General features: G+C 37.7%; 2 protein-coding genes across 5 annotated transcripts in view; one reads left to right on the top strand and one right to left on the bottom strand.

Annotated features, from left to right (window-relative positions):
- Positions 1-103: 103 nt before the first annotated feature.
- Positions 104-17,170, top strand: COCH (cochlin). The gene is made up of 12 exons (XM_040257174.1): positions 104-129; positions 483-543; positions 632-679; positions 2,766-2,922; positions 3,992-4,125; positions 4,624-4,686; positions 5,369-5,413; positions 5,512-5,659; positions 8,339-8,442; positions 9,155-9,381; positions 9,560-10,076; positions 13,202-17,170. Exons 2-12 carry the CDS (start codon positions 510-512, stop codon positions 13,375-13,377), a joined length of 1,653 nt encoding a protein of 550 aa, XP_040113108.1. The 5' UTR covers positions 104-129; positions 483-509; the 3' UTR covers positions 13,378-17,170.
- STRN3 (striatin 3) overlaps positions 15,847-24,067 on the bottom strand; it is a 104,947-nt gene continuing 96,726 nt past the window's right edge. For 3 of the 4 annotated variants that reach the window (XM_040257172.1, XM_040257171.1, XM_040257173.1), the window contains 3 exons: positions 23,167-23,274; positions 18,175-18,261; positions 16,442-18,092 (listed from right to left, as the gene is read on the bottom strand). In XM_040257172.1, the coding sequence (XP_040113106.1) occupies positions 17,923-18,092; positions 18,175-18,261; positions 23,167-23,274 (365 nt within the window). In that variant the 3' untranslated portion in view covers positions 16,442-17,922. Of the gene's footprint in view, positions 18,093-18,174; positions 18,262-23,166; positions 23,275-24,067 lie in introns of all 4 variants that reach the window. The other variant, XM_040257170.1, reaches the window with a different exon arrangement.

The following is a 24,067-nucleotide window of genomic DNA, read 5'->3' as shown; positions in this document are numbered from 1 at the left end:
CCCGGGGTCCCGCTCGCACCCGCTCCCCGCGCGCCCCCCGCACAGTGCTCATGCGCGCGGCGCAGCCTTTATAGCCGCGCGGGAGCCGCGCTTTCCGCACTCGGGCGCAGCCGGGCGGATCCGACTCAGGTGCAGAGCCCTCGGCGTCCGGCGTGGGCTTGAGGGTCCCTGCCGCCAGCCAGTTCTCTCTCGCCTCTGTCGCTCGCAGCCTGTCTGTCTTCATAGCGCACGCTCCTCCTGGTCCGGGGTTGCACTTCGATTCTGGGTTTGGCTCGGTTTGCAGTCCGAGCGTCGCCTCCAGCTAGAGAAGGGGGCACGAGCTCCCGGGCAGCGGCCTCTCCGGGCTCCCCCTTTCCTTGGCCGCCCCTGGGTTTCCGAGGAGCGCGGTGGGAGGCGGGGAGGGGGGCGGATCCTGCAGGCGCGGGCAGGCTCGGTGGGGGTGGGGACGCAGGGGTCTCGGTTGCATTCTCCGTCTCTCCCAGGTCCGAGTAGCCCCTCTTCCACCAACCATGTGGGCATCCTGGATCCCGGTTCTCTGCCTCGGTGGGTACGCGCCCCTCCCCGCCCCCTTCCCCTCGCACCGAGCGAGGTGGAAGCTGGAGTCAGCCCTCGCGCTATCCTCTCTCCGCAGGTGTCTGTCTGCTGCTGCCGCCGGAGCCGGTAGGCAGCGAGGGAGCCGGTGAGTTGAGGGTCCCGGCTCGCGGAGCAAGGCTTCGTCCGGGTGGTGGGATGGCCTGCGGGCGGGCTCGTGGAATCGCGCTCAGATGGAGGCGCTGGGCCAAGGCCGGATCCCGGAGCGTCGGGGCGCGAGGGCTGGCACTGCTGCCTGGCTCACCCCATTCAAACCCACAGCCTGTCTACTCCAGCCTCCCCGTCTGTCGCTTGCGAAGGAGCTCCTGGGGTCCGATGGGGACAGTCTTCCCAAGGTGCGGAGAAGGAAGCCTCCCACAGCAAGCCGAGCCGACTCTCAAGGCTAGGGGCATTCGTTGAGCCCCACCGAGGGAAACACTTGTCCCGGGTGTTTCACAGCGTTTGGAATCAGGGAGAAGCCTTCAGACTGTCAGAGGGGACAGAGAGAGAGACAGAGAGGTCTGGGGCTTGAGAGACACTTACGTCGTTGTCCCATCTCGTTTGACCCTCTTTCTGTGTTTCCAGGAATGACCCCCTATAAAAGCATCTATGGGCTCATTTCACATTCGAGAGAATCTATAAATAGTTTGTTCCCCATCTAGAAGTCGGAGTAAGGGTGTGTGGTTCGGCGTATTTTATAAAATGTAAAAAGCAGACTCTCTTCAAAATCTATCCTTTATTTTCCTTGAAAGGAGAAATGAAGGTAAGTATTGCAGAGGACTGTATTCAGCGTCCCCTGACACACACACACACACACACTAAAGTCAGAGCTGGCAGCTAAAGGGTGAGCCTCTCTGGTGCGTCCGAAACTGGGAGGTAGGATTGAGGCTGTTTGGTAACAGGCATGAAGCACACAGTATGAAGCTGCTCGTTTGGGTAAGGATTTTAACTGGCCCAGCAATCTAGACTGTTTCAGAGCATTCATAGTCAGCGTTGTACTTTTCGTGGAGTCCTGCCTTCCCTTCCATGGATGTATACAGGGTACAACTTGGCACACAGAGTTCTTAGAAGAGGCTCCTTGTTAGAGGTAGGATACTCAGTCGGGCAGTATGACCAGATAGCATTACTATCTTGGGGGGGAAAAAATTTTTTTTTTCTGAAATTATTAACATCTGTTTCAAAAAGGTTTGGATAACCACAATTTCCAGTGTTTGGAAAATATTATTTAATAACAATATTTAATAATTCACTTTAATATTCACAGCAAACTGATGAATTAATATGTTTATTAAGGTATTTTGTTACATGTTGCCAAGGGCTTGTCTCTAACATCTTTTGTAGTAGTAACTGCAATTATTCATCAAGTTGATCATGTAAAACCTCAGTATTAGCGCAGGCAGATTCTGTACTGTCTGAGCCGCTGGGGAAGCCCTCAGTATTAACAGTACCTTCTAAAACTGCATTCACTGCCTGATATCTCTCCCTGCACAGATCTGGGGCAGAAATAAGCTGGTTCAATTCAGATAAAAATGCTCTGTTCTGAAGGGGACTAACTTCTCTGTTTACTGCCCTGCAGGAGAGGTAGAATTGTCCTTGAGCTGTGTGACCTTGGGCAAATTAACCTCATGGCTTTATTTATTTCAGCAAAAATGAATGGTTGAGCTAAATGGTATTCTTTAAAGTGAAGCATCTTTTGACTGATTTGCTTAAATTAAAATATAATTTTAATGCATGGCACTTGACGAAAACTGATATAAATGGCCCTCCGAAGTAAAGGATGACTTCAATTTGTGTGTGTCATGAAAATGTTCCTCAGAGGTTCAAGCCAGATTTAATATCTTCACCTCAGGCAACTATGTACACAATTATAATCAGAGTTGAGATTCTTGTATTTCTAGAATGAATTAATAAATGGCCAATGAGTAACATTATTTTCTAGTTCTCATATATTTCCAAACTAATAAGAACTGAGAAAATTCTCCCATTAGACTTTATAGTGACTGAAGACTAGATTAACTGGAAAACTTATTTTTGGCTTGCTAAAATCTGGAATGGAGGAAACCATACCTAAGTCAATATTCTTAACAAAAAGTGTAGAAATTAGGAAAGTAAAATCTTAATCTCACATCCTAGTTCCCCCACCACTACTCAAAAAGTCCTCAGAATGGTTATTACATTCTCTCCATTCTCTTCAGTTCCCATCGCTATCACATGTTTTACCAGAGGCCTGGACATCAGGAAAGAAAAAGCAGATGTCCTCTGCCCAGGTGGCTGCCCTCTGGAGGAGTTCTCCGTGTTTGGGCACATAGTGTACGCGTCTGTATCAAGCATATGTGGCGCCGCTGTCCACAGGTAAGCCCGGATACACCAAGGGGAGAGGAAAACAAGTGTAATTATTTCCTTTCCCTCATTAGCCATCTGGACACCCCCTCTCACCTATTCTTTCTTTTGGTACCAATCTTGGCCATAGATGACGGATACATTTTTAAGATTTTCCTGGATCTCCTTGAATCACCAACTACATAAGGGAAGCTTTCTGAATAAAAGCAAATCGAATTATTTTTTGATAGCTTGCTTCCTGTGATTCTAAAACGCTCCTAGGCCTTCCCTGGTGGCTCAGATGGTAAAGAATCTGCCTCCAATGCAGGAAATCTGGGTTCAATCCTTGGGTTGGGAAGATCCCCATGGAGGAGGAAATGGCAACCTACTCCAGTATTCTTGCCTGGAGAATCCCATTGACAGAGGAGCCTGGTGGGCTACAGTTCATGGGGTCGCAGAGTCGGACACGACTGAGCGGCTAAGCACAGGAAAGATTCCTAACCATGTACTCTATTACTGAGTTTTTACCATACAGCAGTCATTATTTTAACTTCTAAGACAATGGTACAGCTATACAAGGTAGGTACAATTTTACCCCATTTTACAGATGAGGAAATTGGATTCAGAGAGTTGTCAAGTATCTAGCCCAAGGTTACTATTGGTAGCAAGTGCCAGAGCTGGGACTGAAAGCCCAGGTCTGCCTCCAGAGCCCATATTCATCACCACTCTGCTATCCTGCAAAGAATGGCCAGGATGACACTTCTTTTCAATGAAGTCCAAGGACAGGTAGTTAAGTATTTTGGAAAACTAAGAAAATCATTTGACGCTCTTAACTCTGATCCTCTGAGCTATATGTAGGGAAGAGGATACTGCAAGTGTGTCCTTACTAACACTAAAGAAGTTTAACGGCACAAAACCATTTCCTTGGGCAGATTTTGTACCTCTGCACTTTTTAAAAAAGGTTGACAGTTTTTGAAAAGGTTGATGGCTTCCCTGCTGAACCGTTTCCTTGATTAGTCAGAGCAATAGATGCAACATACAGTCAGTCCAATGCCCCTGCAAAAGTGTGGATAGAATCTCAGCTGCTATTCTTGTGTTGCAGGGGGGTAATTGGCAACTCAGGGGGACCTGTGAGAATCTATAGCCTGCCAGGTCGAGAAAACTATTCCTCAGTAGTTGCCAATGGCATCCAGTCTCAGACGCTTTCCAGATGGTCCACTTCTTTCACAGTGACAAGTAGGTACAATTAAATTGTTCTTACTTTTGCATGAATATTTTCTCCCTAAACCCCAAGAATGTTTTCTGCTTTTCTCAGCTCAAACTCTTTGACTCTGATGAAAAAACTTGTGATCAAGCCTGGAGAGGTCAACTATGAGTTAAGGTCGGGGATATGAAGGGTCAGGGACACACTCAAACCAAACTTGGGCTAATGGAGGGAAAAATCATCTTGCTGCCAGAAGATGGCAATAGAAACTTGAATCGCTTGCAGTCAGGATGCCCTGACATTTAACAAATAACCCTCAAAAAAGAATGAGTGTGAATTCATTTTATGAATACCTCTTAAAAATATGATACAGTAGATTCATTTTGGTTCTTTGAAACTAGATGCAGCAACTAATCCTGCAATTGCACCACTCTATTACATTTGTCATCCTATAGAACTCTACATTATTCATTATTCTTTGATGGTAAAGAAGGAAGAGGGAAAACATAGTCTTCTTTTTATTTTAACAGAAGGCAAAAGTGGTACCCAGGAAGCCACAGGGCAAGCAGTGTCCACAGCACATCCAGCAACAGGTATGAAATACAGAACCTGTCTCCTAGTTGCCTGGTACAGCATTGGGAAGTTATAAATAAGTGTTATTGATAGAAGCTCTCCTTTTTAAAATACTGATATATTAAATAAACACAAAGCAAGTGTCTTTACTGGTATATTGAGTAGGGAAACTTTCAGTATTATATTTCAAATTCCTTATCCTTTATTTTCATTGGTAAACTCTGGTACCGAATGTTCTCTTGAAATCCTACTGTTTCTCCCTGATTTGATAAACTATACCTGGAAACTGGTCTAAGTATCTTGAACTTCTTGTTCCATTTGTCATATAAAAAATAAATGAGTGCATGTCTATCTTAAAAATAGCCAGGGATTGTCCTTTCAAAGACTGTAGCAATTTAAAGTCAAAGAAACTAAGAACATTAGAATCTAACTCTGAGTTTCCAATCCTGCCTCAATTGTGGGTTTGGGATGTCAAAGTCATGGATTAGGGCCACATTAAATATGGTAGGTCTGTAGGTCTACTACAGTCCTGACTTCTTTTTAGAGGCATTACTTCCCTATTCCAGAAAATCATCAGGAACTTGAGTTTTTTTTTAAAGTTTTTTCAAGAATGCCACTCCTTATCATGAGCTTTTTCCATGTGGGTTTCCTTCTGTGGAACTGTCTTCCTGTTGATAATGCCAAGTGCTTCTTTTGTTTTAGGTAAACGACTAAAGAAAACACTGGAGAAGAAAACTGGCAATAAGGGTAAGAGTCTGGATATCCATTTGGGAATATAACATTTTTTCTCTCTCCTTTCTTCTTCTTGAAACTGCTAATGGAAAGATTTGTTTGGGTGTTCACAGACTGTAAAGCAGACATTGCATTTCTGATCGATGGAAGTTTTAATATCGGGCAACGCCGATTTAATCTACAGAAGAATTTTGTTGGGAAAGTGGCTCTAATGTTGGGAATTGGAACCGAAGGACCACACGTGGGCCTTGTTCAAGCCAGGTACCACCCTTGAGAAAATGGAAGGAGACTTCAATGATGTCTTGAATGACAACAAATGGTCCCTTTAGCGGGTACATTCATTTCAGTTTGGTATAAACATACCGAGTTGCAGACAGTCTGGATTCTCAAACTAAAGTCAGAATCTAAGACTGCCTGAGCAGACTGGTAAGTGCTTCCTCTTTTGGAATAAAAGGATTTAGAGAATTACATGCTACCATTTGAGGACCAGAAGGCAGGCTAAAGTCTTACTGCTTATATAGATTACCTCTGCACATCTACTTTGCTCAATTCCTAATTTCTCTTCACTGAAGGAGGAAGTTGTGATGTTTATTTCTCTTCCCTACCTGTTGTTACTCTTTTTTTTAGCTCTTTCCATATTCCCTTGATTGGCAATCCGAAGCTTAATCTTTTATTTTTTAATAATATATACTGATGTCTTTTAGGATTATAATATGCTTATTAGAGAAAGCTTGAACAACATATAAAACACACAAAAAACAAACTTCCTAAATATACCCCTCAGAGATAATCAATATAAAGTGTTGTATTTCCTTTCAGTATTTTAAGAAAATATCTGATTATACTTATGTGCATTTCTTTTTCAAAAGCTCAGATTATAAACCTGCTTTTTTATCCTTCAGTATTTTGAACATTTCATATCACAAATATTCTTCGAAAAATGAATATGTTCCTTAGCATGATTTATTTAACCATTCTTTTTTCACACTTGTCCTGTGCTGAACATCCTGTGGCATCTTTGTGGCATCTCTGATGAGTTCATTAGGCTAGATTCCCAGAAGTGAGATTGGGTCAAAGGGCTGTGACATTTTTAAGGCTTCTGATATAAACAGTTAAATTGTTTTCTAAAAAATTGATTCAGTTTAAACTACTCTCAGCAGTGTGTAAGGGTGTCATTAGTATTACAAATATTTATATTTCATTTGTTCTTATTTTTTACAATTGGTTCTTAATTTAGATAGAATTTTTTTAACTTGTGGTGTTTTTTTGGCCATACTATGCGCCATGTGGGATCTTAGGTCCTCAACCAGTGACTGAATCTACAGCCCTTGAAGTGGAAGCTGAGAGTCTTAATTGCTGGATTGCCAGGGAAGTCCCCTAGATAGAATTCTTTCAGTGTGAGAATCTTTACCTTTGTTGTTTTTTATACATAATTTAACCACTGTCCCCCCCTCCAAAACAAAATTGAGCTTCTTATGCCATTCATGATAATTTATAACTTTAGACAAATGTTTCTTTGATATGTATGCTAATTCTAACATCTTTTCTACAATGCTTAGATTATAGTAGCTTTAGTGTATATTTTAACATCTCATAGGGCAAATTCCCCTCAATGTTTTTCTTCTAATATTTTTTCTTTGCTGTTCTTACCCAATTGGTTTTTCAAAATGAAAGTCTACACTACTTTGTAGACTCATACAAAGACTAGCTTCTCTAAACTTTCTGCTTTATAATTTTTCTATTTCACAAAGAACATGAAATAGATAAACCATGTCAAGTTTATGTTTAAGTAGAATAAAAGAATGTCTCATTAAGGATGCACAAATAAGATTAAACCGCATAAATAATTTGTATAGTTGCAAAGTGACAATAAAAATGAAAAAGTTATTGATTCATGACATCTGATTTGTGACCTAACATTATATACCAGGTATGCAGAAATCATGCCACCAGAAATGCAGGAATACAATGAGTGCAATACTTGTCCTTCAAAAATCTTGATTTAATGGCAATTGATAATGCTAAGATCTTAAAATATTGCACTGATGAAATTTTGACTTCTTTAAAAACACAATAAATTATGCTGCTTTTACTCAACATGGGTTCTAATGAAAGTGTTTATATGAGTGTTTATATGAAAGTGTTCTAATGAGTGTTTATAAAAGCTGAAATTTATACTATGTAAATAGTAAAATTTACTATTACATCGACTAAAAAATCTCAAATCTATAAAAATATATGTAGTTCTTAGATTGGCAAATGTCAATATCATCTAAGAAAAATTCAGTATTATAATACTGTATAATTTGTTTGCTTGTAAGTTCCCTCATTTTAAAAATGTTGGCCTTAGTGTCACTGAAATTGCCTTGTCTGATCAGAAAACCAGGTTAATAGACCTAGACTGTTCAGAGCTTCCAAGGTCCCTCCCTGAAGCAGCCTTAGCCTCACACCCACCTGTGATTCAATTATCTGGTGCCCAACTCTGCAGATTTCCCTTGAGCTCAGTGCCCTGAGCCACTTGCTGAAGGTGCTTCATATAGTTGAGGAGTCAGGCAAACCTGAATTTTAAATGTGGTGTTTTTTTTTTTTAAGAGGGGGGGATAAGTTACCTAAATGTTTTGGGCCTCCATTTTTTCATTTATTAATTGGGACAATAATTCCTACCTTGTAGAGTTATGATGAAGTGAGATTAGACTTGTAGACTTGTAGCTATTACTCAGAATACAATAAACCCTCAAGGCAGCAATTGTTTTTGTTACATTTCTGAAAGAACCCTAAAACTTCAAGTAAAGATGCCATGCCTTAATTGCCTGTATGCTGTGGAATTAAGAAACTTAGGCATTGTCCAATGTAAGACTTTAAAAAAAGTACATAATATTCCTTGTTTATCTTTCTAATTCTCTCTGGATAACTTTTTTTTTTCTTTTTTTTTTAACCTAGTGAACATCCTAAAATAGAATTTTACTTGAACAACTTTACATCAGCCAAAGATGTTTTGTTTGCTATAAAGGAAGTAGGTTTCAGAGGGGGTAATTCCAATACAGGTAAGTAGACTTTGGTATCTAGGGAGTGACACAAAGAAGGTTATGAATGATCAAACACATAAGACAGTGTTATGCTATTTTATATAAGCAGATGTGAACCTCTTCCCCCTGGAACTGATCTTGGTTAGGTCTGCACTTGATCATCTATTTAATTTTTAATGGAAAAGGTACCAAAGGGTTTACTGCTATTGCTCATTAGAAAAACAAAAACATGACATTGTGACTTCTAATCCTCATGTTATAAGCAGATGTCACATTAGGGAAGTACCTGTTTAGAATGTTTAACAGAAATGAAGATCAACAGACTCATCTAATGAATGCAGATGTGACAGGAAGACGAGAAAAGAACTCTGGACCTTCTGAGGGGAGACTTCCTGTTCTGAGTCTGTAGTGGTACCAATCAGTCACTAAGGGGCTAGACGGAGAGAACAGGTTCAGAAGTGGGAGTCAGTTCTGTGTTTCTGACTGGTGATTGATGTAAAGGAAGGAAATGTGAGCCTTCTGGGAGGTGATGGGGGATGTAGTGTGGGTTGTGAAGACAAAAAAACAGGGCTGACGGAGAATTAAACTTTCCCATCCGATGCATCTGTTAAAGAAGTGAACTCTATGTAAGTTAAATTCTTAAAACTTCAAAGTATGAAGTTGGTACAGGGACACAGAAATGTCATTTGAGCAGTGGTGCTGTTCCAGTTTGCTTCTTTTTCAAACCTAGGAAAAGCCTTGAAGCATACCGCCCAGAAATTCTTCACTGTGGACACTGGAGTGAGAAAAGGGATTCCCAAAGTGGTGGTGGTATTTATTGATGGCTGGCCTTCTGATGACATCGAGGAAGCAGGCATTGTGGCCAGGGAGTTTGGCGTCAATGTATTTATAGTTTCTGTGGCTAAGCCTATCCCTGAAGAACTGGGAATGGTTCAGGATGTTGCATTTGTTGACAAGGTAAAGAGTTAAGAGATGTCTCTTGTTATAGTAGTGAGTCAGTTTTGGACCTCAAGGGGTAGTGCTGACTGGCCCATTATCTGTATTAACTTTGAACATTCAAGATTTAACATTTTCATAATTTTAAAGAAACAACTTGTAATTCCTTTGGATATCTTTTACGTGTCTCTCCCATTAGGCTGTCTGTCGGAATAACGGCTTCTTCTCGTACCACATGCCCAATTGGTTTGGCACCACAAAATACGTAAAGCCTCTGGTACAGAAGCTCTGCACTCACGAGCAAATGATGTGCAGCAAGACCTGTTATAACTCAGTGAACATTGCCTTTCTGATTGATGGCTCCAGTAGTGTTGGAGAAAGTAATTTCCGCCTCATGCTTGAATTTGTTTCCAACATAGCTAAGACTTTTGAAATCTCAGACATTGGTGCCAAGATAGCTGCGGTACAGTTCACCTATGATCAGCGCAGAGAGTTCAGTTTCACTGACTATAGCACCAAAGAGAATGTCCTAGCTGTTATCAGGAACATCCGCTACATGAGTGGTGGGACAGCTACTGGGGATGCCATTTCCTTTACTGTTAGAAATGTGTTTGGTCCCATGAGAGACAGCCCCAACAAGAACTTCCTGGTAATAGTCACAGATGGGCAGTCCTATGACGATGTTCGAGGGCCTGCTGCTGCTGCACACGACGAAGGTAAGGTCCATGTCCTTTGTATGGGAAGGGACTGGGAGGGCTTTAGTCCAATTTAGGGGTAAATATAAGCTTAAGTATTTGTTGTATTGAACATCTACAGGATGGCAGTCACTGGTCTATGAGTTTTACCCAGTATTAACTGACTTCATTGTCAGAGCAGTCCTACTAAATATCATTCTACAGATAAGGAAACATATGCAAATCTTACCTAGTTAGTGGTGAGGCCAGTCTTAAAACCCAGGCAGAGTATTAAAACCCCAAGGGATTGGGTGGTTAAGGCTCTGTGCTTCCACAAGGAGCACAGTTCTGACTCCTGCTTGGGGAATTAAGATCCCACATGTTGTGTGATGTGACCCAAAAAAATTAAAGAAAAAAATAAAAGATTTTGTAATCCTCTAAAAAAAAACAAACCAAAACAAAAAACCCAGGCAATTACAGTTTATCATAGCTCACTATGAATCTATTTGATCATTTATCCTAACTTTTAGTTTTCAATCTGACATGGATTTTCTAAGATCACCAATAAAGACTAATCCTATTCTATTTAGATTTCTTTTTTAGAGTCTTCCCTCCCACCCGTGACTTAGAGATAATGAAATTCTATTATAAAAGGATATAAAAAGTTTTTCTTAACCTAACCTTAACATTACTGTTGGCAAAGACCACTAGTTCATGAAACTAGTGTTTCTGAGATCAAACAGGCCAACAAAAAGCTGAGATTCCCTTTCCTGGGATAAAAACTGAGTGATTGGGAGTCCAAAAATATTTAAAATATAAAAACACTAACTTTGGAGGAAGGAATGAAGACTTACATTTTTCTATGCTTCTCTTTTTCTCTACTTAATTCCTAATGACATTTCCTACTTCCCTGGTGGCTCAGTTCAGTCCAGTCGCTCAGTCGTGTCCGACTCTGACCCCATAAATCACAGCACGCCAGGCCTCCCTGTCCATCACCATCTCCCAGAGTTCACTCAGACTCATGTCCATCGAGTCCGTGATGCCATCCAGCCATCTCATCCTCGGTTGTCCTCTTCTCCTCTTGCCCCCAATCCCTCCCAGCATCAGAGTCTTTTCCAGTGAGTCTTTTTGCATGAGGTGGCCAAAGTACTGGAGTTTCAGCTTTAGCATCATTCCTTCCAAAGAAATCCCAGGGTTGATCTCCTTCAGAATGGACTGGGTGGATCTCCTTGCAGTCTAAGGGATTCAAGAGTCTTCTCCAACACCACAGTTCAAAAACATCAATTCTTCGGCACTCAGCCTTCTTCATAGTCCAACTCTCACATCCATACATGACCACAACTGGTAAAGAATCCGCCTGCAATGCCAGAGACCTGGTTTCGATCTCTGGGTTGGGAAGATCCCCTGGAGAAGGGAGACTACCCACGCCAGTATTCTGGCCTGGAGAATTCCATGGACTCTATAGTCCATGGGGCCACAGAGTCAGACACAACTGACCAACTTCCACTTCACTTTATACATTTATTAGCACCTCTGCTAATGTACTTGTGTTCTTATATAGGTATTGATAGAAGTTTATTAAGTAGGACGTGAGAATGGATACATGAAATTTTATAGTCTTATTTCTATACATCTGGCTTAAGGTATTCCTCAACTAACTTATGTTGAAGATCTGTTTGCTATCATACTCCTCAAAAGTATAGCTTACTCAATTTATGCTAACAGGATTGGATTTAGGCTAAATAAAGTGAACTAAATAAATTCAAATATATCCTCCCTATATGATTAATTGAACTTAAGGAAGTTGGGCCACACTATTTTCATGAAACTGTTGTTTAGTGATAGTGAAGTGAGAGTTAACAAGTCAGAAAAATAAGATGGGCTTTCAGGGCTAGATCACAGTTGTTTTGGTTTAACTGCAATTATATTCTGGGCCTGACGTAAACAACCTGAACTTGAATATAGAATGAAGAATGAAGAAAATGGAAGGGGAAAAAATGACTTTTTTTTTTTGCCAGGGAGAGGGGAAGGATTAGCTGCTGCTGATAAATCAGAATGATCTCAAGTAGCTTTTACATCATCTAAACCTGCTTTATTTATATCTTAAGTATTCACAACTTTATATAACTAGGAGGAGGCTGAAGCTTTGGATAGGAGGGGAGTAGCTATTTTAGAAACTCAAAAGTTTATGGGGATTTCACTCAGTAGATATAGATGGTAATCTCCATTCCATAGGTATTTCTGGATGTTTTCATGTTAACACTTTGGCCATATTACATGGCATGCAGGTTCCCAAGCCAGGAACTGAACCTTCACCTCTTATAGTGGAAGCGTGGTCTTTAACCACTGGATTGCCCGGGGAGTCCCTGGCTGTTTTTATCAGAAAACTTTTGCTTTGAGATTAGACTTTTTTTTTTTTTTTTAAACTATTGGCTAGTTTGCTAATGTAACACATACAGAATGAAATGGGAGAAAGTTATCATTCAACAGAGGACTAGTCATCATTCCCCAGATAAGAGCTTTAAAAGACTTACCTTATTTGTATGCCACATGTTCTGTGTCCTTCTTTCTTGCTGTATTATACTGGCCATGACTCCAGTATGATGACTAACTGAAGTGAAGACACCAGGTAGTCCTTTCTCATGCCAGACTCAGAGGGGAAGTTTTCACCACTTCTCTAAATGTTTGTTCTCATTTTTAGATTATCAGGTAAAGAAAGCTTCCCTTTCTAGCCGTGTACTGTCATGAATGGATGTTGAATTTTGTTGTCAAATCTGTTAAGATGGTAAATTACATTGATGGCAAAACTTCTGGTTCTGACTAAATTGGTTAGCCAGTCTCATCACAATGACTATTTTAAAAACTTACCCAATAATTTGGTACAGGTGATTTACTTTAGGCATTTTAAGGGTTTCGTGTGCAACTGTGTACTTATGTGTGAAAAATATATACATGTAATTTTATGCTTCCCTTGGTTAGGAAGATCCCCTGGAGAAGGGAATGGCAACCCACTCCAGGATTCTTGCTTGGAGAATCCCCATGGACAGAGGAGCCTGGTGGCCTAGTCCATGGGGTTGCAACGAGTCGGACACGACTGAGAAACTCATGTTGTAATTTTATGCAACTGTAACTTGGTTTTAATTCACTTAAAAATACTTCCATTGTAGGTATCACCATCTTCTCTGTTGGTGTGGCTTGGGCACCTCTGGATGACCTGAAAGATATGGCCTCTAAACCAAAGGAGTCGCATGCTTTCTTCACAAGAGAATTCACAGGATTAGAACCAATTGTTTCTGATGTGATCAGAGGCATCTGTAGAGATTTCTTAGAATCCCAGCAATAATCGTGACATTTTGACAACTGAAAGAAAAAGTGCAAGGGGATATAATGTATAAGTTATATTCTAATAATACTGAAATACTACATAGCATACTAAAACCAGAGAAAACTATTAAAGAGATGGCAAAAATGTAAGCAAATAAGCATTTAAAGATATCTTCTAATTACAATTTAGGCTTGATTGTTCAGAACTCTTCATAATCAATCCTTAGAATCTCAGGAAAGAGAAGACAGTGTAGATTATTAAGAGTTCTATTTTAACATGCATATTAAATGTATAAATATGCAAATTCTATACAGCTCAATAAAAGAACTTGATATTTAGACCCAAAGCAACATTCCTTCTCTAATTATTACATATATAAAGTGAAAGACAAATAGAAAAAAGCTCCTTAACTTAGATATTAAAATATATTTTGACCCAAGTAGATGTCTTAATCAACAATATAGATGTTACTTAATACCCTAAAGTTGTAATTACAGATGAAATGGAAGCAATTTAGGTTATCAAGCCTCTTTTGCAGTGTATTTTCATAACTTACAGCAAATATCACACTGAACAAGATAGCATTTGCCTGGTATTTTTCTATTTATATCCTTAATTTTATTGTGTATTGATGTATTTGGCTTGTACTCTAAGTCACCAATGTATTGAAAAAAAATTAAGTTCGTAAAATTTTACTTACCACTTAGAAGCATTTAGCTTTAAAGAAAAGCACATCTTCCAAACAGCTGAACTGCAGGAAAGACTACTTAAGCAATAAAACTGCTAGTGACTTAACATGCCTGACTTATTATTCTATGTCTCTCTCCCTAGGGCATGGTAAAATTTCCTTAACTACTCCATGTAGAAAGACCAACTGAGTTTTTTCTTAAAATCATGTAATAAGACTTTTTTTTCAATTACTTATTGAATAAACCTTCTGTTCTAGGCATTATTCATAGCCAGTACCAGGTTAAACAGTAGGAAATACTTTTGAGTACTTGGTTCAACAAAGTTGTTTTGTAATGAAAAGTATTTTTACTGTTGTGAAGTTGGTTCCTAAGAACAGTGATCCAAACTCCCTTAATGTAACTATCATTACCCCACCAAGAACTCTCCCCGGATAGACGTGCTGTCGTATCTTATCCCATCTTCTCTAAGATCGTATTTTCTATTTCCTCTCACACACACACTGATCTGAAATGGTTTACAACCACCCAAAGCAGTTAACCTGGAAAAGATGTTAACTGGTTGGAATAAATCCAATAAATCTTTTGAATTTAACAATTTTATAGTTTGTGTAAAAGAAATGAAAGGGCTATGTATCAAAGGCAGAAGTGAAATTGTCTTTGACACTACATAAAAATTTGACAAAAGGGAGAATGCGGTCAATGACTCCCCCGACCACCACCCCCTGCCCCTTATAAAGCCACAAATATGACGAATTCATGTAAGAACTTTCATTTAGCAACAGAAAAACAGGTTTAACATTTTTTTCCACAACAGACAACTTTAGGTTGAGAAGACCACTCCTTAAAAAATTCAAACAAATGCCCGGCCTCTAGTCATTAGCTCTTTTAAAAATTTTACAAGGAACACGTTTTGAGGTAACCAGGGGAGCTTGTATTTTGACTTGGAGAGCCAGATGAGAGCATAAATGAACACTTTAAATTACTACCAACTTTTTAGAAGTAAACATAGTCAAGATAAAGTGTTAACAACTAAAAAGAGGATTTTTAAAACAATATAATTAAACTTTGCAGGTATCCCTAATATCAATTATGCTAGCCCATTTATAACCGTTAATGTATTAAATGAGACTTTGGTATTCAGTGGATAACTTGGAGAATATGAAAAAAGTACATAATATGAAGAGATTATTAAATACTGAAAAAGTTAACATGTGAAAGTCTGTATATAAAAATATTCTTAAACTTTACATATAAATCACCATTTAATAGTCAAATGAATATACATAATTTCCCGTAAATCACAAATGAAAGCACACAAAATGAAAATGATATTCTTTTTGCATCCTTTTAGTCTCTTCCAAATGTTTAATATTGTAGAGAAAATACAACCAAAGTAGAATAAGAAAAACATATCTGATACTGTTTTTATGCATTTAACACATTCCAAAAATGGTGTTTATGCATTGCCATAATGATAATCATATTTCAGTTAAAACAGTAATCATTGCCTTGGAAAATCTGCCAGAAAACAATACTAAGCTTTGGAAAGCTCGCTCTTAAAATTCTTTTAAAAACAAAGGGGTTGGGGGGAGAGGAAGACAAAATGCATCTCTAAGTTGAATCTTCAACTGAGAAAACCAAAACCCCAGTATTTTAAGGAAAACTTCTGAAAAGTTTTAGTGTTTCACCAGCCATGACTAAAACTGCCACTTGAATTTTTATGATAGGTGGCAAAATATCTCAAAGTATGTATAATGTATTTATTTTTTTGCAGTAGGCATTCAAATAGAATGCCTACCATTAGGCATATTAGAATAGAATTTGCCAAATTTTTCTAATGTTTTCAAAGTTTTCTAATGTTACCTTCTAAGTCCATTTGCAATTCCCTTCAAAGAAAAAGGAAATTACTTGTTGAAGGAAAAGTCTGAAGATACTAATACTTAACATCACTTATGAGGATAAATTTTAATGAGTAATACAGTTTATTCTCTGCTAAACTCTTCTGTGGGAAATAGGTTTGGCTAGATAGGAAAAACAACAATATTAACTGAAATTCAGACTTAATAAAGTAGTAGGATATCTTAAGGATATGATATAAAACTGCAACTCTGCAACTTGCTTTTTTTTGGGGGGGGGGTATTTTGAATTAATTGAACTACCATAGATTTTTTTTTTAAATCCCCAAAGGGGGTGAAATACTTTTAAAAAACATTCTTAGTAGTATTAACTGTTCTAATCTTGTTGAAGATTATCAATAAACAGTACAAAATTTAAAAGAAGAGCATAAAAATGAAGGACTCACTGAGAAATCATCTCCATTACCTAGTTTAACAATGGAGAGTAAAGTATTGCACTTTATTATTCAACACAAAATAATGTAGCCAACAGTAACATACAGGTACACAATTTAATATTTATTATATGCATTTTATATACATTATTTTTCAACAGCGGTACGTTCGCTATGTGGTACAATCTTAAAAATTTGCTGATTCATAGTTTGTAAAACAAAAACCTTACAAAACTCATCAAAACTCGCAAACTGATCAGAAAAGATTTTTGGAAGACTAGAAAAAATACTTTATTGTCTTAATCATGCATTACACAAACAAAATCTTTAGTTACACCATAAAATTAAGCACATCTGAAAAAATAAAACAGGGATAACTAGTCCAAACACAGCAGATTTCTGTATCCTGATTCAACTATTTTTGTATCTTATTTGTATTTCAAATTTTACTCCAAATATTTTAAAACAAGATAGTTTTGTCTGGAATCATGGTAAACCAAGATATGTATCTAGGGGGAGTCACCTTGGTTTGTAACTTAAACTATAAAATATTCCATTTTTAGTCTATTTTAGACTATCAAAGAGTTCCAAAATAGATATACAGGTTCCTTTAGCACATTAATAAAAGGATATAAAGACCAACAAAAAGTGAAATAAATAATAGGCTATTAGCAAGATGGATAATTCTTGATAAATAAACTTGTAAATACAGTAAGATGTACAAAATATCACATAGTGATAGGATGCCAAGATTAGTTTTTTTTATTTTTTTATTTTTTAAGAGTTCATTTGGAGTACTAAACCCCACCGTTTCATTTTAATACACTTAATAGTCCTTGGTTTAAGAAGACAGTTACGTGATGATGATGGTGATTTAGCATCTTTATGGAAAGACTTAGCTGAGCTGTATTATGCAAAAGAAGGAAAGAGTGTGGTTACACGGCAGCGGGTCAGTGAGATCTCTGTGTTTCAGGGTTGTATAATGCAGAAAACTTCAATACAATCTTGAGCACTGTTGTGACAGGCTAAATATATAAAAAGACTTATAAAAACTAGAATTTTATCCAAACATTTTGTGCAACTAATGCTAAAATATCTTAAGTTAAATTTTCTTTTTTTTTTTTTTTAAAAGCAAAATAAGTTTAAAAGGGAATCTGTGGCATTCAACCGATAAACAGAAGATCACTAAGAGATGAAAAAAGCTACTCTTGGAGCTCACTTCCCCCCAACAAGAGCACCACATTCCTAACCCTAAGGCAGCACACAGAGTCCAAAACAAAAGTCTTTTTGTCAGATCAGACTCCACATTGGCTTAAAGATACCTAAAAGACAGACATACGCTCAGTTCATATCCAGTACAGGCCACAAATAATGGAGTCCTTTTTTTGTCCCACGAAATACAGTAATTACAATTAAATTAATGAGCCTGACGTTAAGATGTGATTTCCACCAATTTATGCCTGCCCAAATAGCCTCCACCAGGCAGATCATATGTAGTGTCATAGCATTAACTTTTTTGATGGCAGTGATGCAGACCCTTTGTGTCCAAGCAAATCTGCTGTTATGATGAGAGTTTCTGTTGATTCACACAAATACTTTGGCAAGGGCATCAGCCCCTGCACTAGCAATATATGCTTTTGATGGATGGAAAGCAACATCATAAATTGATTCATCTAGTTTCTTCCTATGTGCTGTTATTTCCTGCACACATGTCTTGCTGTCCAAATTCCACAATCTAATAGAACAGTCATGGCCTGTAAAAGAATAAATAAAAAATGTTACTGAGTAATAATTCTATTATAAAATCTGTGGGCAGAACAGGAAGTTCAAACTTACTTCCAGACATCAAATAGATTCCATTAGGATCTACTGCTAGGCTTGTAACAGCATCCAAATGAGCTACCATAGAATGGATCATTTTACCTAAATAAAACATAACAGAGAAGATTAAGTTTTCAAATAGTTACTAACTTGGGCAATCAGAAACCATAATACAATATCAACATAAAACAATCTCAGCAACAATAAACAACATATAATATACCATTTTAAACATCTGAGAGGGTACAGTTCAGTGGCTTTTAGAACTTTCATCATGATGTACAATCATCGCCATTATCTAGTTCAGAACATTTTCATCTCTGCAAAAGGAAACCCTGTACCCATTAAACAGTCACTCCCCATTCCTCCTTCCAAGTCCTCGTAAACACTAATCTCTTTTCTCTATGGACTGGCCTATTCTGAATGCTTCATACAAATGAAACCCTACAATAATATGTGGCTTTTTGGGTCTGCCTTCTGTCATTTAGTTCCTCCACTACAATAATATTCTAAAGAGAATTTTAATTCTAATGCAGAACTTTTCCAATTACTTCAAAAGACATCTGTGTAACATGAAACTGATGGTATTTGATAGTGGAAAACAATGACTGTAGAGCTGTATTAAAAGCTTAAGGTCATATAAAGGGGAACTAAGAGTGAAAACAGAGTCTTTCTCATTAAGAGATGCTTTATTTAAGAGATTGTTTTATATACAGAGTTAATGTTAAATCACCAGAGAATACATTACTATCTAAAGATTCTGATAGCACCATTTATCTTTTGAAATGTCAATCATCTTATATATAAGAAGCAAGAAAGGGGAGAAGGGTGGGAGGACATCAGAGAAATTACTCTGGATTTCCCCAGATAGTAACAAAAGCACTATTCTAGAAAATGTAATTTAACTTCACTGAATTCTTGGCAAGCAAACAGATTCAATACTGAGTTGAAATTTAAAAACAAGTTGTGAATATAAATTGTGCTGCATACTTTGGGGCAAGGGCATCAGCCTCTGCACTGGCAACATATACTTCTGACGGTTGAAAGGCGATTTAAGTTGATTCACTCAAAAAACAATAAAATGGCAAATACTGATATCTTTAAAAATTTCCTCCCTTTTGGAGAATGGATACATGTACACATATGGCTGACTCCCTTTGCTGAAACTATCCCAACACTGTTAACTGGCTATTCTCCAACATAAAATAAAAAGTTACAAAAACTTCCTCTCCTTTCATTCAGCAATGAGTGAGTATTACTCAAATGCATGGGCTTCTCCTAATGGGAGATGGAGGTATTTCTCCAGAATTCTGTTTACAGTCATTTCAGCTGCTTGTCCCCTGAAACGTTCAACACTGAAACATGAAACAGACCTACTTTTGTTATCTGCCATGGGGCTTCGGTCACTGACCTGAACACAAACCCACAACATAATCAAATGTGCAAAAAGTTACTCTGAAGAACATAAAAAGTCTGTGACTTTCTGGCAATACTAAATGCTTATCAATTAAAGACAAAATTAGTCTCTCATCATTTAGGCCACATTTCTCTGTTTTTCATCTATATTAACAGAGTAACCATAACAATTTCTCTCTACTATCCTGAGAAACAGAAAAATCATTCAACATACTATTGTGCTAAGTTGCTTCGGCTGTGTCCAACTCTTTGCGACCCTATGGAGAGCAGCCCACCAGGCTCCTCTGTCCATGGGATTCTCCAGGCAAGGATACTGGAGTGGGTTGCCATTTCCTACTCCAGGGGATCTTCCTGACCCAGGGAGCGAACCCGTGTCACTTTCATCTCCTGCATAGTCAGGTGGGTTCTTTACCCTTAGCGCCACCTGGGAAACATCACAACATACTATTAGTCCAACATAATTCATCTACTGGTTCTAGACTCTATTCTTCTCAATATTAAAAAAAAAAAAAAAAACAAACCTCAGAGTATGAAGAGCTGGCCTCCAGCCCAATAATCTCAAAACATTAGGGGGATAACTATGAAGTATCATTAGCTTCCCTTAAAACATTAATTCTGTGATGGTGACTCTTAACTCACAGATCTAGTTCTGACTTCTGTTGTGAGAATGACTGTACATCTCCTATGTTTATCATGTCTTAAACCAAAGAATTCTTTCATCCCTAACTATGACATGTTAAGTCAATTTAGAGTTAACCCTCCTCTACATAGCCTGAAGTCACTTCAAAATGTGAGTGACCCTTCAGACTGGACCAATTATAAGGAGGTGCAATTCTGAATCAAGCTGGATGTTGGGTTTCCACTAGTGACCACAGAAGTCAGTTTCTGCCCCTTCCTTCACCAGCATATATACGCAGCTTCTCAGATTTAACCGAATTCACCTTTGCTCCACGGCTCTGCTACCATCTCTCTTCCCAGACCAAGATTCTTTCTTCCTATAACTTAGGAAAAAAAGGACACATGCAGGCACTGATTCTCTCTTCCCCAGCACCTTAAGCCCTTTGACTTGTACAATCTATGAAATTAAAAAACTGACTGATACCCATATCTCACTTACAGAAAGCAATGTACCACTTGTCTGTAAGATTCAAGAGGACAGGACATTTTGTTTTATTCACCAACGATCAAGAAATGTGCTGAGGATATGGCAGATACTCCTAAGTTTTGCTGAATGAATGAGGTCATAACCTATTCAGAACCCTCTTCCTCCAACTCCCCCGCATTCCTCCGCATTCCTCGCAGGTTCACCCATTAGCTAAGTCTTGGTCACAGCATATGCAATTCAAATTTGTGTCTCTACCAAAATTTCAAAAATCACCAGCCCTGAAGATCTCTCTGAAACAAACAGTATAAACTGAAACTTCTAAATCCTCTGTAGTCAAGGATCTACCATACAGTGTGAGTATCTTTCTAAACCAATATTGCAAATCCCTGGTCAAATATTCAAGTGGTTTTCACAGTGCATAGTGTAAACAAAAATCCATTATTCTTAGCTTGGCTCTGAAAAATCCGGCTCAGTAGTTTCTGCTTTCCTTCTCCAAACTTACTTACCTCTTTGGCTTTACCTCTAAGAAACTTCTGTTTCCAGCCCAAATTCCCACTTCTGTGCTTCTACTCAAAATATACCCTAATCTGGAATTTCCTACTAACTTCTTCACTTAAAAACAAACAAAAACCTTATCATTCTTGCAAGGAAAAACTCAAACCTTCGCTCTATGACGCCTCCTTTATCTTACTGCATTATGCATGAGCATGTGTATGTTCGAGTGCCTATGCACTCACACTATTTTCCCCAGGTGACAATAAGACCTCAGAAAGCAGAAATAACTTATGCATGATAGTAGCCAGTGCAGTGCAAAATACTAAATGTACTTTTATTGTTAAAATCTAAATACTCACTGAGTCCATTCACACAAGCAATTTCTATGTTTCAGTTAAGAAATCTAATAAATTACTATTCATTTGATAGAACAGTATCCTATTAAAAACCTAGCTAACCATCAACACCAATTATAGGGATATTTGACTGTATCATATTTAAATGAATTGCCAGTTTTCAAGACGAATTTCGTTAAAAAGAATACATATGAACTCAGTTTACAGTTACACTCAAGGGTTGCATATATGTGTATCTCTGTGTACGACAGAGAGAAAATGAGAGTGAAAATTTCCATTGTTTAGAGCCTAGTGCTTTAATTATCTTCGCATTACAGATAAGGTACTAGCTAGTTAACACAGAGAATTAATTGGTAGAATTTGTAAACAATCTAAAAGTCTACAGGCACCTTATTTCTGATTTCTGCCAGACAAAAAGCTCTAAAGAATCACTTTTTCCTTTTATTATAACTACTAAAATTCCTGAACCTTTACAAATGTAAACTTTCAATAATTAATACAAAGAATCTTTTTAGAAATGTAGTAAAATAAATTATCTCTCTGCTCTTGCAGCAAAGGAAGATCTTTAAACTTCATAAAAATGTTTAAAGAATTGATTTGATACAGTGTTAAATTGAGACATTCACATGAATATGAATCTTCTTTCCTATGCAACATATAGACCTAAGAGTCTCCCTTCTCTTCTCAACTTGTTCTACTGAGTTCAGGAATCTGTCCAAGAAAAGCGTTATTTGAAGAAAGATATTTATCTAAAAGTCAGACTAAAAATTACAACCATGTCCTATGTAAGCTACAAAGAAAAATCTGTAGTTCTGATTTGTTGTCTTGCTTGATAATTTGTTGTCCTGCATTAATGTTTCAATTAACACTTTAGTTTTTTATTTGGAAGTCTTTCAATACTTCTCTAATTGTTTTAGCTTATCAAAGAAGCCTCTCTTTGCTATCAGACTTTTCCCGAAAGAGAGCAAACAGTACTTTACAAAGTATTTTGGATAACGACAAATGATACAGATATCCTTAAACAAACCATTCTATGGCCAAATTAAAATTTATGATTTCTATATAACTGGTATGTTTCCTTACAACCAAAAAGTACAGGAAAGATGACAATCAACAACTGCCACTATATCATTTCATCCACTGATAATTTTAAGAACATATTTAAAATGCCCAAACTAGAAACTGATCTTCTATGTTATACTAATTCACAACAGAGTATAAAGATAAAAATTTCAAACAGAAGGTTTTGTAACTGTCATCACATGAAGAAATCACAATAGATAAGCAAGATATTTTGGGCTTCCTTGGTGGCCCAGATAGTAAAGAATCTCCTGCCTGCAATGTAGGAGACCGGGCTTTGATCCCTGGGTCAGGAAGATCCTCTGGAGAAGGAAATAACAACCCACTCCAGTATTCTTGCCTAGAGAATTCCATGAACAGAGGAACCTGGTAGGTACAGTCCATGGGGTTGCAAAGAGTCAGACATGACTGAGCAACTAGCGCTAACAAGGGTAAAAATTAACAAACATTATAAGTGTGCTACATTAACTAAAGCAAAAATCTGAGTTAAGAACAGATTAACTTGGTAATTTTCAAGCTAGGAAGTCAATACAGAAAATAAGATAACCTACTTACCCGTTTTATTGTCAAAAAATTTGATGTGTCTATCTTCATGAGCAGTTATTGTAACAGGAAGTGTGGGATGACTTACTACTCTGTTAATGTGATTACTGGATTGTAAACCTAAAAAACAAAGGAGGAAAACACACCAAAATTCAAACCTTCAATGTAATGTGGAATCTAAAGAAAAAAATACAAACAAAACCAAACCAAACCAGATTCACAGACACAGGAAACACATAGGTAGTTGCCAGACAGAAGGGGAGCGAGCAGCAGGGCAAGAGGTGAAGAAGACTAAGAGGTACAAACCTCCAGTCACACAATAAATAAGCCAAGGAAATATAATATACAGCATAAGGAATATGGTCAATAATATTTCAATGAGAAACATTACATAGTATACCTAGTTTAATATTGTCCATTAACTATATTTCAAATAAAAAAGAAACAAAAACTTCAATTAGAAGTTAAATGATGGCCTTTGCAGTCTCACCAAAACGTAATAATCACTAAAAACTAAAGCTTTTATATATAAAACAAAAAATATGAGAAATAAAACTAAGATTCTAAAGACACAATTTCTCAAAAAATATATAAGCTAGTATGTCTTATAATGCTGATGGATAGCATTATGCTCAAGTTTAGAAAAAAAAAACTGGAAGTATTTTAATGCAGACTGTCAATATAGGGTGGTTTAGAATTTTTAAATTATCCCAAATCCACAAATCATTGCTTTTAATAAATAGTCCATTAAAGAATTAAGAGTCAAATAATGAAGGAAAAAAATTCATAAGTGATAATTAGGTGTTTGCAAGAACAAACCCTATCCCTCCCACAATGACCAAAAATACCAAAGAACTGGAATTGATGTTCTTAGGAATGAGACCTTTTCTTTACTACCAAGTTCTTAATTTTT

Source organism: Oryx dammah, unplaced genomic scaffold, assembly GCF_014754425.2.
Source record: "Oryx dammah isolate SB20612 unplaced genomic scaffold, SCBI_Odam_1.1 HiC_scaffold_16, whole genome shotgun sequence".
NCBI classification, from domain to species: domain Eukaryota; kingdom Metazoa; phylum Chordata; class Mammalia; order Artiodactyla; family Bovidae; genus Oryx; species Oryx dammah.
The sequence above is the reverse complement of the archived record's forward strand: the minus strand, read 5'-3'. Positions and strand labels throughout refer to the sequence as shown.